Source organism: Staurois parvus, unplaced genomic scaffold (genome assembly GCF_062004578.1).
Source record: "Staurois parvus isolate SC_StPar_1 unplaced genomic scaffold, SC_StPar_1.0 ptg000358l, whole genome shotgun sequence".
Taxonomy (NCBI): domain Eukaryota; kingdom Metazoa; phylum Chordata; class Amphibia; order Anura; family Ranidae; genus Staurois; species Staurois parvus.
The window spans coordinates 2,299,849-2,314,154 of record NW_028318154.1 but is presented as its reverse complement, the minus strand read 5'-3'; the positions used below and the strand labels follow the sequence as shown (position 1 = coordinate 2,314,154).

The 14,306-nt window shown below is 36.1% G+C and overlaps 1 protein-coding gene across 5 annotated transcripts in view; it reads right to left on the bottom strand.

Annotated features, from left to right (window-relative positions):
• Positions 1-14,306, bottom strand: part of SEMA6A (semaphorin 6A) — a 273,665-nt gene that overhangs the window by 22,955 nt on the left and 236,404 nt on the right. For 3 of the 5 annotated variants that reach the window (XM_089684822.1, XM_089684823.1, XM_089684824.1), the window contains one exon: positions 6,818-10,374. The exons of the other annotated variants lie outside the window; for them this stretch is intronic. In XM_089684822.1, the coding sequence (XP_089540948.1) occupies positions 9,194-10,374 (1,181 nt within the window). In that variant the 3' untranslated portion in view covers positions 6,818-9,193. Of the gene's footprint in view, positions 1-6,817; positions 10,375-14,306 lie in introns of those variants that run through there. 5 annotated transcript variants of the gene reach the window in all.

The window sequence follows — 14,306 nt, the reverse complement described above, 5'->3', positions numbered from 1 at the left end:
TCACATAAATACATATAAAATATTCAGATTTTGCTGTTGCAAGATGCAGTAAAAACACAGTCTTATTGGAAGCCCCGTGTATTTTGGTGACTGGACTGTAGATCAATGTTTATGCCAGTTATCCTCAGAGGCAGTGACATCTGCCACACGCTAGCAAGTAAGCACAATAAATACATACACCTACACACAGTGGGGAAGATTTACTAAACCCAAAGTGTGCAAATTCTGGTGCAGCTCTGCATAGAAACCAATGAGCTTCTAACTCTAGCTTATTCAATTAGACTTTGGCAATAAAACCTGGAAGCTGATTGGTTTCTATGCAGAACTGCACCAGATTTTGCACATTCCAGATTTAGTAAATAACCCCCAAAGTGACTAGCTACAAAATTATGTCATGGCTGTGTGTCCCGTAAGCATTTCTAACATATTGCAAAAGCATTTGACACAGTTCCCCACACACGGCTAATGCGTAAGGTAAAGTCTGCAGCCTTGGAAAAATGCATATGTAAACTTATGGAAAACTGACTAAAAGATCCTATTCAGAGAGTAGCGGTTAATGATTCATACTCTGAATGGTCTAGGGTTGTCAGTGGTGTACCCCAAGGTTCAGTGTTGGGACCCTTACTTTTTAATATATTTATAAACAATATAGCGTCTGAGATTATAAATCCCATTTCAATCTTTGCAGATGACACCAAGCTGTGCAGTGGAATAACGTCCTTACAGGATGTCTCCAACTTACAAGCTGACCTCAATGCACTGTTTAATTGGGCAACTATGGCAAATGAGGTTTAATGTTGATAAATGTAAGGTTATGCATTTAAGGGCTAAGAATATGTATACATCATACATACTAGGGGGACTACAACTGGGGGAATCAATGGTGGAGAAGGATCTGGGGGTTTTGGTAGATCACAAACTTAATAATGGCATGCAATGCCAAGCTGCGGTTTCTAACGCAAGCAAAATCCTCTCTTGTATTAAAAGAGGTATAGACTCCAGAGAGAGAGATATCATTTTACCCCTGTACAAATCATTAGTAACACCTCATCTGGAATATGCAGTTCAGTTTTGGGCACCAATTCACAAAAAGAACATTGGGGAACTGGAGAAAGTACAGAGAAGGGCAACCAAATTGATAAGAGGCATGGAGGAGATCATCTATGAGGAAAGATTAGAGGAACTGAATTTATTCTCTCTTGAGAAGAGGAGATTAAGGGGGGATATGATCAACATGTATAAATACATCAGTGGTTCATATAGTGAACTCGGTGTAGAGCTATTCACCCAGAGGTCATCACAGAGGACAAGGAGGCACTATTTACGTCTGGAGGAAAATAAATTTAATCTCCAAAGACAGAAGGGTTTCTGCACAGTGAGAGCTGTGAAAATGTGGAATAGACTCCCTCAAGAGTTGGTTCTGGCCAGCTCAGTGGATTGCTTCAAAAAAGGCCTGGATTCTTTCTTAGATACACACAAAATAACTGGATACTAACATTTATAGGTAAATTTGATTCAGGGAATATCTGATTACCTCTTGCAGGATCAGGAAGGAATCATGCTTTGTTGGATTTTTTTGCCTTCCTTTGGATCAACTGTGGGTATAGGATTATAACTTTTTTTTTTTGGTAATGGTTGAACTGGATGGACTTTTGTCTTTTTTCAGCCATACTAATTATTTAACTATGTAACTATATTAGATTATTCCTGGATGCAAATAATGTCAGTGCAAGACTGCTAAAGTTAGATACAACTTTGTAGTAATGGACATTTCAAATCATATCATAACCAAGTGGTGCTATATAAAGCGTTGAGCAACTGTTGGTGCTATATAAATTTTGCATAATAATAATAATGTGCATGAAGAGATTTCCAGCATGTTGGTATGCACCTTTCAGGGTAAAACCCAGTCATTCCTGTTTCCGTAAAGATAAGTGAACAGGCTTTTAGAATTATTGTGCTGGATCAATCCACTGGTCATATTGGGAAAATAAGGCAGGTTTCAGGCAGCACTTGTTTGAAGTCAATAGTCTTATTGCCTACTTGTATATGAGACATTTTCCAGTCTATGGCTGTTCTTTTTCATTAGCCTATATCAAGAGCCATAACTTAGTGAAGGCATATTAAAAAAAGCAAAACAAAATAGAAAAACTATACATGAGATGCAAAAGGTGCAACTGTCCCAGACCCTGGTCCCAAGCATAGCTGACTTTCCTTTGATTTACAGTGGTGCCTTTATAAGACATTCTGGATGGGGTTTCTTGTTTTCTGTAAGCTAACCTATAGGCAGGAAACAGAAAGAATCAACACATTCAGGTGCATACATGCAGCCTTGGATCTGTGATATAGCACCCTGGAATCCCCAAAACCTGGGATGCTCTGTACTTCAGATAGACAGTCTTATTAGTGGTGAAGGGAAGCCTAACTACTAATAAGTGTCCAAATTACAACTGGCTGTACCAGTACTGACAAGGAATTTGCAGTTAAGAGTATCCCTGGTTTTGGGGGTCCCAGGGTGCTATACTTTTTCTGGCCCCCACTCCCCAAAATTCCCTTTAATATTTTTTTTCCTATATTTTTAGAAAAGTCAACAATATATAGGTTTATCATTGCCTTTTTCCAATAGACATTAGCAGCCACTAGAACTCAACAGTGGTCCTAATTGTAGTCCATTAAAATGCTGTGCAAGGATCACTGACCTATGCTGTACCATTTTAAAGACATAAGATATGTGTATAATATATCTGCCACACTCAGAATCATCAGGCTAGAATAATCCATTCTGACACTCTAGCTCACTTTTTCCAAACTACATTTTAAATTTTCAGGTTTTTAAAGCAATGAATTCAATATATAACACAAAAAGCACAACAAATGTAGAACAGTCTGTTTTATTACCTTATGTAATAAATTTTTTTAATTTTTTTTGATCATTTTTGTACAACATACATTAATTTGTGTATCAGATGTTAAGGGATGTGGATATGAAGAAAAAATTTGGTGACATCACAATATCTTACAACAATACACAAGGAGTCTGAATTTGATCAATCTCTCAGTGTATAACAAGGGTGGATAGCAAAGGCACACATAGGTTTATGAAAACGTAAATAAATATAATTAAAACATGTTAAAAATGTTCAGCCATGAACAAATGGCCAGTTCCAAAAATACTGTAAATATTTCCATCACTAACAAACTCTTGCGGGCAAAGTATATGATTGGGGGAATTAAACATTGCAGTTGCACAGAGGAACCAATTAGATCCCAACTCCATTGCATCTGATTGTTATGGTTAAAATTTGATTTTCAGCAAGTTTTAAAGGGCCTACATCACTAAAGTGTGAAGGTGAAGAGCAGTGAACCTAGGACCACTTCACACATCCAGTCAGGTACAAGAAAGCTGACAACAGGTATTCTACCACACAACTTGATTCTTATCTTGAACTCACTATCTCATCTCAATTCACACTTTAATAAATCAGACTCAGACTGCAACTATTGGAGTAAGCATTGCAAGGTAAACTTTTGTAGTTTGGTCTGGTTTACACTTTAACATTTCAAAGTGCATGAGTTCCTTAAACATATGACTGATGCATATTGCTGTAGAAAAAGACCACTGCTCTCTGCGTGCAAGCAGTGGTCTCTATGCAAAGGTCTAATACAGCCTTTGCGGAGTCTGATCTATAGAATGGAAATCAGCAGATTCCCTGATCCCTGCTAATGGAGAACTAATGCAGAACTCTAAAGCTGACTCAGCAGGGTACGTGTAAGATTTCCAAAGGGAGAGCAAGGCTTCAACATGCTGGTAGAGAACAGGCTTTTCTACTCAGGATGCAGCTGTTTTTTTTAAGAAAATAAACCATAAAGCTCACCCTTCACCCTACAATATTTGTACAATCAACTTTATCTAATCAATTTGTAACAGGCCCTTGCACTATATAGTTGCTAGTGGACCTAAAGTAGATTGTATAGCCTGACTGTAATATGGGAGGTGAGGTTAAGATATTGCACACCTTTTGCTTTGATGAACCATGAACCTGATGAAATGTGCATTTAACTGCACCAAAAATGTAAAAGTTTGAACCAGCTCTAAGAAACAGATGATAAATTGTAGAAAACAGAATGCTCAACCGTTTACTTGCTGCCATACTACTGTAAGCAAATCCTGTTAAATTTCAGACATAAGGTTAATTTTTTTTTTAAAGACTACTTAAAATTGAGTTCTACTTGCTTATTCAGCTTCATATTTGTAGATATAGGTTGAATTCTTTTTTTTCAAAAACCTACTTTTCACAAAAAAATCATGTAAAGTAGACCTAGAGCCCACACATCTAAATAGTTTACTAGCAAAAAGCAAAACTATGGTATTTTAACTGCACTGCAGTTAGCGTCATCCACTTTTCAGTAGATACAATCAGTATGTCTGCTGTTGCAGTGGTCATTGACCCTCGTGGCACATTTGCATTCACATAAATGGAAGACACACCTGGAATGCAACATCAACTATATTTGGTGTGTCTGGCCTTTACGTTCTATATAGGGAGTACAGGAAAGCACAGAAATGCAATTAGCTTGCCTGAAAGCTAGAACTTGGGTAGTTGCCAAATTTTTATTATTTTGCTTTTTATTAGAAATTTAAAACTCTAGCATGAATGATAAAATTAATCTAAACAAATTGGTATTTAGAAAAGCGCCACACCCTCCAAATATACAGCAGCAACTCTAACTCCAAAAAATATGGATAAATCAAACATAAGAGTGTGCTAAAAAACCATATAAAAGTCCATAAATCAAATATGTGAACGTCCAATATATATAACTCGTGTGACAAATATATAACATCGTGAGCAATCCACCACCAAATCAATCGAATGCACTCACCAGAGCGAAGTGCCGATTAAATTATAGACCAGCCTTAGCGCTTTTGCTCTGGGAGCGAAGAAAACAGCAACCTCCAGACTTTGGATGTAATATTCTGCAGTATTGGATTCCAGCTGATAGACACCCTTCTATAGTATAGGCAGGAAATGAGGACTACTCTGCAGCCACTCTTCCATGAGTGGGCAATCACCACAGCTCCATGTGTATTGGGACCGCATTCAAAAATAAAGAAGAATATAATGGCGCAGCATGCCTTTACAACATCTATTTATTAAAAGGTTCAAAATCCACTCACAAATAAGGTGTCTAGCTGACACCAGCATCAATCGCATAGGCAAGGAAAAAAAAAGCAACTTCGTTTATTCAGCTGTCTCCAGACAATAGCAGGGAGCGTCCTGACGTCAGCATGCGACAGACCACGCCCTATGCGTTTCGTCACCACGACATCCTCCTTTCCTATGCGATTGATGCTGGTGTCAGCTAGACACCTTATTTGTGAGTGGATTTTAAACCTTTTAATAAATAGATGTTGTAAAGGCATGCTGCGCCATTATATTCTTCTTTATTTTTGAATGCGGTCCCAATACACATGGAGCTGTGGTGATTGCCCACTCATGGAAGAGTGGCTGCAGAGTAGTCCTCCTCATTTCTTGCCTATACTATAGAAGGGTGTCTATCAGCTGGAATCCAATACTGCAGAATATTACATCCAAGGTCTAGAAGTTGCTGTTTTCTTCGCTCCCAGAGCAAAAGCGCTAAGGCTGGTCTATAATTTGATCAGCACTTCGCTCTGGTGAGTGCATTCGATTGATTTGGTGGAGGATTGCTCACGGTGTTATAAATTTGTCACACGAGTTATATATATTGGACTTTCACATATTTGATTTATGGACTTTTATATGTTTTTTTAGCACACTCTTATGTTTAATTTAATCTAAACAAATGACTGTTATACAAAAAGTTGCCTAGCTGGAATATCACAATTTCCTGTTATATTGTGTTTTTATGGAATAAATGGGCTAAAAGCTATGCTATCGCATATTATTAAAAACCTATACTATGGTCACTTCATGCATTCTTCCCTTATGAGCTAAAGTGCATTAAGTCCACATCAAAAGGCAAACAGATGCAACACAGATTATTTTGATTTAATTGCAGTTCAAATCATAGAATAGGAGTGCCGTGACAGAAAATAGACACGGCATCCATATCGAACAACCATGTTAGGCACCATAAATCCCCTATGACATTAGTTTTGTGGTTCAAAAACCCTGTTCCAATCTATCATGTCCCAAACAATGATTTGAGCAGCAAATACATCAGAATTAAAATCAAGTTTCTCTTGCCTATGCTCTCCTACCAATCCTCTAGCGTTTTTACAGGAGTGCTTTAAAAAAAAAAAAAAAAAAAAAAAAAAAAATCCCAGCCCCTTCAATACATAGAATTGTATCCATGCATACCTCACACAATATCTGCAGCCCGGACACTAAAAACCTAGTGCCAGGCAATTTATACTCCCAGAGACCTGATTAGGATATTGCTCCTGCTACATGGGTAAGTCCTATTTAAGTCTATAGGACATTAGCAAACAGGCCGTAGATTCTTAACAGTCGGTCACAGCCAACTGAGGTTTAAGTATGGACCTGTAGAAGAGGGAGTGGGAAAGGCTATGTATATTGAGAGAGCTAAGTAGCAAGGTTTTTTTTTTTGTTTTGTTTTTTTTAAAACAAGTACTTCCAATCCCACCCCTGGTTCTTAATATGCACTATTAATATAACTGCAACTCCAGATTTTCCCTGCATCCCAAACACTAACCTAACAGACAATGTTAGAGCATTCTTGTCTTATTTAATTTACTGGAGACTTTCATACTTGAAACCCTTTAAATAGAAATGAAGAAATAATGGTTCAAATAGTTTAGCTAATGACAAAGTTAAGAATGGCAGAATAGTTTAATTTATCTTGGACACAAAGAGCAACAGAACAATTTTTTTGTCTTTATGATAGAATTTTAGGCTTCCTTTGCAAAGCGACAACTTTCAGTCATACAAAGTCCACTGTCACATTTAATCACCTACCTAACATTAGCCGTTAACTATGGCTATTGTTGGCATACAGAGCAAGAGATGAAAAATTGTTTGAGTTCCTAACAAGCACAAATAATACAACATATGTGTAATAATGACAAACCAGAGAAAATGGAATGAAATGCAACCACCCTTGTTATACACATTATTCTAACCCATCTTGAGTTTGTAAAATCACTTACATATGACAGGTCTTTAAATAACTAATTTCAACCAATTAAATAAAATCTAAAAAAACTGGTATAAAAGTCAACACAAAAGATCAAATAAAAAAAAACAAGGTCTCTAAAGTATGTTGATACAGATGTTATGGTAGGTTTTGTAAAATATATCCTCTGAACAGAAACTAATCAAATGGAAAAAAAAAATGAGAAATAAAAAATCATTTGTAATGTCCTTCTGGTTTCCCTACTCTAGCAGTATTCAATTACAGCAGGAGCCAGCCTGCTTTAAAACTATCTAACTTCATTTCAGACTGTACATACATACTGTGAGTGTGGTTCGGATAGTTCTTACGGATGCCAGCCAATCACATTCCGTATTACATCCAGTGTGCACACCAGACATGAAGACAGTACATTAGCTGATGCATATTATCACCATACTGAAATGATATGATAGAGTAAAGGGGTAATATTGGGAAAGGTAAATGCCACCCACAACAGTGGACATACTGATAGTATGATACAAGGGTGGACTAAGAACAAGATTGGCACATCCAGAATGATCACATGTATTATAGGGTGCAGTACTGTCTGAGGGATCATGGAGCTGTGTCTTGCCGCTACATTCTTCTCCAGACTACTGTGGATTTAGTTCCAAAATACCCAGCAGGCACTGCAAGCACTGATCAGGAGCATGGAGGTATGGGTAAATAATTATTGGGTATCTGATAGGAAAAGGTTTAGGTACTACAGCTCACAAGTACACAAAACTCAAGGTGTAAGGCACAAATTTACATGTGGAAGAAAAGGTTATTCACAGATAGAATTTTCCCATAAACAACCTGTAAGATCAGTCTATGCATGGTTTCAAAGCTGGCAGATTACTCAAGTTCACACCATCGGTGGATCTCATTTGTTGACGTACATGCAACATGAAGTAGGATGGCACAGCACAAAATGGTGCCTTCACAGAAAATAATCACTACTGACGAGACAATGCTGACAGCAATGGCGTACACAGGAGTGCAAGATATATCACAAGGAGGATTTTACAGTTCCTACATGAAGTCAAATTAAAAGTGAGATCCTTGTTTCTATATGAAATGAAAAATAAATGTCAAAGGCCCAGCCAGTGAATCCTTTCAATCAGAAAATAAATATTCCCCTTTTAATCCTATCGGATCTGGATGGTTCTGCAACATACTGCATGGAAGTCACATGCCCTTCCTGGAGATGATAGAGTTAAAAGTATAAAAAAAATTGATAAAGAAGGAACAGAAGATGAACATGAAGGAAGATTGAAATGCAATCCAAATTTTAGAATGCCAGCACAAAATTATATCTTCTGCCAATTTATTGGAAAAAAAAATAACTCAACTACTTTAGTTAGCAGTGTCATGTTAAATAAGAATCATAAGTTCATTGTCATTTTTTTTTTCTCCACAAAGCTGCTCATAAGGTGATTTGCAGGACAGTCATTTCCTTAGGAAAGACAAAATGAACAATAAATAATCAAAGTTACTATTGTTAACTGGTCACATGTTATTTAATATAAAGAGAAGTGTAGCAGAGATCAGGAGGAGCCGCGCCCAGTTAGGCATCCATCTGCTAATCAAGCGGCTGTAACACTGATGGGCATTTCACAGTATCTGCACATAGTAAACGTCTGCCATTCATTTAACTTTGCGTTAGCATTGTCTCAGAAGTCATGCGTCCCTTTCCTTTGTCTCGTTGTCCGTTACTCTTCTACCCTCCGTCTACCAGTCCTGGAGGAGTTTTGGGAGGTAACATTCAACTTTGTGCTTTTGGCTCATGAGATGTGATGTTCTGGGGTTAAGTCTTAACAAAGACAACTGTTTATAAGTGTGTGCAAGTCCTGCAGTTGTAAATATAAACCATACATCACATAATTTTGTAAGAAAATATTCACTTTCCTTTCCAAAGAGTTTGTAGCTTTATGATAGCCTTCTTGGAAATTGAAGTTTATTGATGAAGTTGCAGTACACTGGCTCATAATGGCAAATTCTTTTTAGCTGGTATTGAACCCATCTGATCTAATTATGTACATGCATCATTGGACTTAATAGAAGATGAAAATGAAGGTTTAGGAGGTACATCTGGCTTTAAGGAGGGAGTACGTTTCACACCTGATCTGGGCAGAGAGTTATAAGCATTGATGCTAGGCTGCCTTGTAAGAGTCACTGTCTGCCCTTGAGCAGCATTGAAATGTATAGAGTCTACTCTTTGTGGAGTAGGGGGAGGGTTGTCCCCTCTACCAAAGCTCTGATGTCTGGAGAGATGAGACGAATTTGATGAATTAGTATTGTTTCTTTTGAGAGTCGAAGATTGGTGAGTTCTTGTGAGCGAGTTTGTAGGATAGTTTCTCTTGTATTCCACACTGTATGCTGAAGAGTGCATGTCTATTCGTTTGCCCATTCCATTCTGGGACATTGAGGAACTTGGAGGACCTAGTGAAGCCTCCCTTTGAGGTACCTTTGGTGGAATACTATCTAGATTTTCCACCAAGTTGACGCCGTGATTTGGACTTTTGCTGGCAAGGTGCTCTTTAATTGTTTTGTACTCTAGAGTGGAACTCTGATTTTCAATAGATATTTGTGCCACCTCTGTTATTTTTGGCTGGTCTACATAGTCATGTTGATACCCTTGCTGAGTTATAGGAAGTACTACTACACTTGGAATGTGGCTGGGTGATGCACGAAGAGGCAAATCAGTTGGTATAACAGGTGATGGCATAGGTGGCATATCTTTTGTACAGGCATTGATAATATTTTGGTTTCTTTCCCAGTCTCTGCTACCTCGGCTGGGCTTTCTCTTTTGTTGCAAAGTTGGAGTGGACTCAGGAGTTGGTAGAGCTGCCAAGTCTAGGTGATGCTGCTCAGCTTTGATTAACATTTTTGCAGTTGTGCCTGGGGTGGCAAGTTTTCCATTATGCATTAAAGGTGTAAGGATGGCCTCCGGTTTAGGCTCCTTGCCCTGACCATCACCGAAGAGTCCACTTAACTTGGTAACACTTGCCATTGAACCTCTACGGGAGTGACTAAGGTCTTTGTCTTTCCTCTGGACCACATCCACATCTCTCCTGCGGTGGTCACAGATACAGTACACAATAATTCCCGAGAAGACCGCACCCATGACAAAAGCAAGAATTACAGCAATGGCCAAAAGTGTGACTGGAACAAGCTGGTCGTGACCTTTGAGATAACTTTCACGAATCACCCCTGCAACAAATATGACAAAAAGTTAACTAAGTTAAAGTGTATAAATAACAAAAGCTATTGTCATTTTATTGTTCAAAGTGCTTAAAACAATACCATACATATTCATATATTTAATGAAAAAAGTGACAAACGTATATAAAAAAAAGTGTATTTATGCATCTCATGTTTTCAAGTTTTCTGTCTCTTTTCTGGTATTGGATAATGCATGGTTTGGATTTGGTAAAAAAATGTGTTAAACTTCAACTCTCAGGGAAGATTGTGAAGTCCCTGTTTATATTTACTTGATAATCAAGAATGTCTACTGCAATTATACATATGTTCCCCCATCATCTTGACAGCATAAAAATGAATGTGTCACATTGTCATGTTTGATTAATTAAGTTGAAATAACATATACTATTCTAAGTGTCATAACTATGGCCTGGGGAGAATTTAATGTACAAAGTCTAATACTGATGGCATTATAATTAATTTAATACATTTTATGTGGCGCACACAATAATAAAAGAAAAAAAATCTAAATGTTTATGTCAGAGCATGTGTATATTAAACATGTATACTCAATATGAATGTATTCTGGATACTGTGACAATCTAATGTAGCTTATATAAGGGATAATGCCCCCTGCCCTACTGTAAATTGTCATTCACCAAGGAGCTTAATGTCAACAGAAGTACACAAAGCTACAGGCCAAATGTAATATAAAAGTCATAGGATTCCAGTTTTGATTCTTAATAACTTTAACTAGAGATAAAACCCAATCACTATTTTCTCATACAAGCCTTAATATGACAATTTAATTTCAAAATTTAATTTTGAATTTTCAAATCTGCGGCTTTCATGAAGAACACTGGGTGATCCTTATTCAGGCACTTCCTGTTATAGGGTGACAACATTCTCTCAACTGTGTTCTTACATTGTCACCCTATCACAAGCTGCCCTAGTTCAGACTAAAATCAACCATGCCAACAGGCATGGTCCACTGTTACAGGTATCAGAAATCCTGTCCAGGTTAATATGCAGTTGATGCTGGAGCACGTAGACAGGAACTGTCTGAAAAAGGCTGGAACTGTCTGAAAAAGGCTAGAGGAGATCAGATGCATTGATATGCAAAAATAGATGGAAAAAAGGTGATATCAGTATTTTATGAATAAAAGAAAACTAAAAAAACAAAAAATCATGGCAATTGTTTATAATATTTTAGCAAACTAGATATTGTCCATTTAGAGTTTTAATCTACTTTAATTTGATGAAGAGGAAAGTTTATTTCATATAATACCCCAATATAAACACACAACCCTCACATAAACTGATAACTTCTGAATGGCAGTTTGTCCTTGGCTGAATGTGTTGTAACTATTAATTTAGTAACACAAATGTTTCACTGTTTCGACTATACACACAGACTAAGCAGCGTATGAAACTATAATAAAAATATAGGCACAGACTGTATTATAGTGTTAAGGGACAACATATATATTTACACACACATATACTGTATATAAGCTTGCAAGTATATAAGCAATTATGGGGAAAAATATAGCTGTTGCCCATGATGAATATTAGGATTTTTGCTTTATTCCATTTTTATTGCCTTTGCTTTTTATAACATAAATGGTCCCATTACTCTTAATGTTTATGTACACCTTAACAATGAACATAGTGTATTTGCCTTTTTGGTGCGTTAAATGCAACATGGAAAGTATTTGTTATATCTGTTTGAGAAGTTGAGTAAACAAATGTCCCATGTTCTCTACATGTGCTGAATGTTATCAATTACATTGTTCTCTGAGGGCTAAAGAGCAACAGGAGAGGGGAGCCCTATCTTGTTTCTGTTGTCCTGATACAGAAGGACAAGAGAGTGTTGTCATCCCAGGACAGAAGTGTGTTTTTGGAAGGATCACCAGGCAAAAATGTACAAAAAAAACTTTATATATTGTTGCATTAGTTTTATTTTTTAAAGACTGGTAAGCTGCAATATATGAGATCTTTGTTTTTGGGCTCATTCAAACTTTAGAGATCTGAATACTTTTTATTTTAGAGTAGAATGCCTAGAGTTGATGTTTCAAAAGAGAACATTTTGAAAAATAAATTTACAAATATTGATAGTGTCCATATTGCTCAATCTGGGTTAAAAGTTAAATATGCACATCTTAAAGAATATAGTGAGTAAATTTACTTTGATCTATAAATCAAATTAGTTTTTTTTTTCTTTATTAAGGTTTTAAAGCCAAGCATTTGTAAAACATTTGCATTAAATGTTATGCTTATGGTAACCTTTAGTCTCCAATTTTAATATATTAGGTTTTGCTAGTACATGTCTGTCTCTTTAGTTACAAACCTTACAATACAGATGGGAAAAAATAATGTAGGGTTTATAATTAAATTATACTTAAAATAATCATATTAAGGAAGAGAAAAAGATTTAAAAAAACACAAAGAAAAGACTTTTAAATATGCATTAATGTCCTGGGGTGAATTCAGTAGTGAAAAAATACACCACTTCCAAAAAGTACTGCTAGTTTTGCATCCAAGGAGTTTTGAATGTAAAATATGTTGGCTTTTAAAATGGGGTAGCCAAAAAAAAGTGTGTCAATTAAAATTCTGGGCCCATTTTTAATACATGATTGATCAAAAGTATATTCTGTCTATAAAAGCCAAAGTTGTAGAATGTTTTGTTCCTTGAGCTAATATTTAACCTTTTTACTACTTGGTTCTTTAAAATTAGGCAACAATAATACAAGAAACAGTAAATAACATCTATCAAAAACAACCTAAAAGAAAAAAAGAGCAAATACTCCACTGCTATTTATGTAAATTATCCAAAAATAAATGGATGCATACCAAAAACATGAAAAAAAAAATACAAAAATAATGAATGTGCATTTATGTAAATCAGCATTACATCACATGATGCTAATTCATATTAAAATGGGTAAGTGACAGGCTTTCACATAAAAAATATTTTTAGAAGTAAAAGACCAAATTAACCTAAAATACGTGATGGACAGGTTTAACATACTCCTTTAACATTCACAAATAAAATTGTACAATTCTGCAATCTTTCATTATATGTACTTTTTGTGACGATTCCTAAATGTCTGTACTTGGCTCAACCATTGTAGGTTCTAAGATGTTTTATAAATATTATTCCCTTTAACGTATATGACTTCTTTTGGCACAGAAGATCCAAGATGATTTTTATTTGCAAATAACTGGCAACTTGGTAAACCTTTACCAAGATTACGAAAATGTTCTGAATACTTCAGATTCATAAAAGGTCTTGGAATACATAAAATCATACATTTGTGAATGTTATAAAAGCACTTTAAACAACTCATGTTTTAGGTTTCAGGGCCAATAATGTAAGCAGTCTAAAAAAAGGAACAAAAATTAAAACATTTACAACAAAATAAAATCTTTAGCAGTACCCACCTAATATTTCTGTGTTAGAGCTATTTGTGTGTATAGTCGAGTCATCAATCTCCATTTTATCTATGGAATTTACAATGGAGGCAGAACAGTCTACAAATAATAACTCATAGACCTCATGCATGTTTTACAACTACACATTTTATAGGTAAATTAGTCATCTTTCATAAGATTACTTTTTTTCCTGCTGTTCTGCTGTTGCAAAAAACAAAACAAAAAAAAAAAAAAAACAACCCCACAAAGAAAAGAATAATCCTGCAGGGCTCTAAAGCATGAATTGTACACTGGAGTATTGCATGAACAGTGAGTGAATTTGCTGTTGAACAAGGAAATTATGGTGGCCATAACTTTCTAGTAGACAACCACTGTAGTGAGCAACAAAAAACAAAAGAACCATAAACAACTTTCCAACTAAAAAGTTATGCGTTTTGTTTTTTAAGTTATGTAATGTGACCACTAAAACTAGAACAGAAAATACTGCCCTGAGCAGGATCTATTCT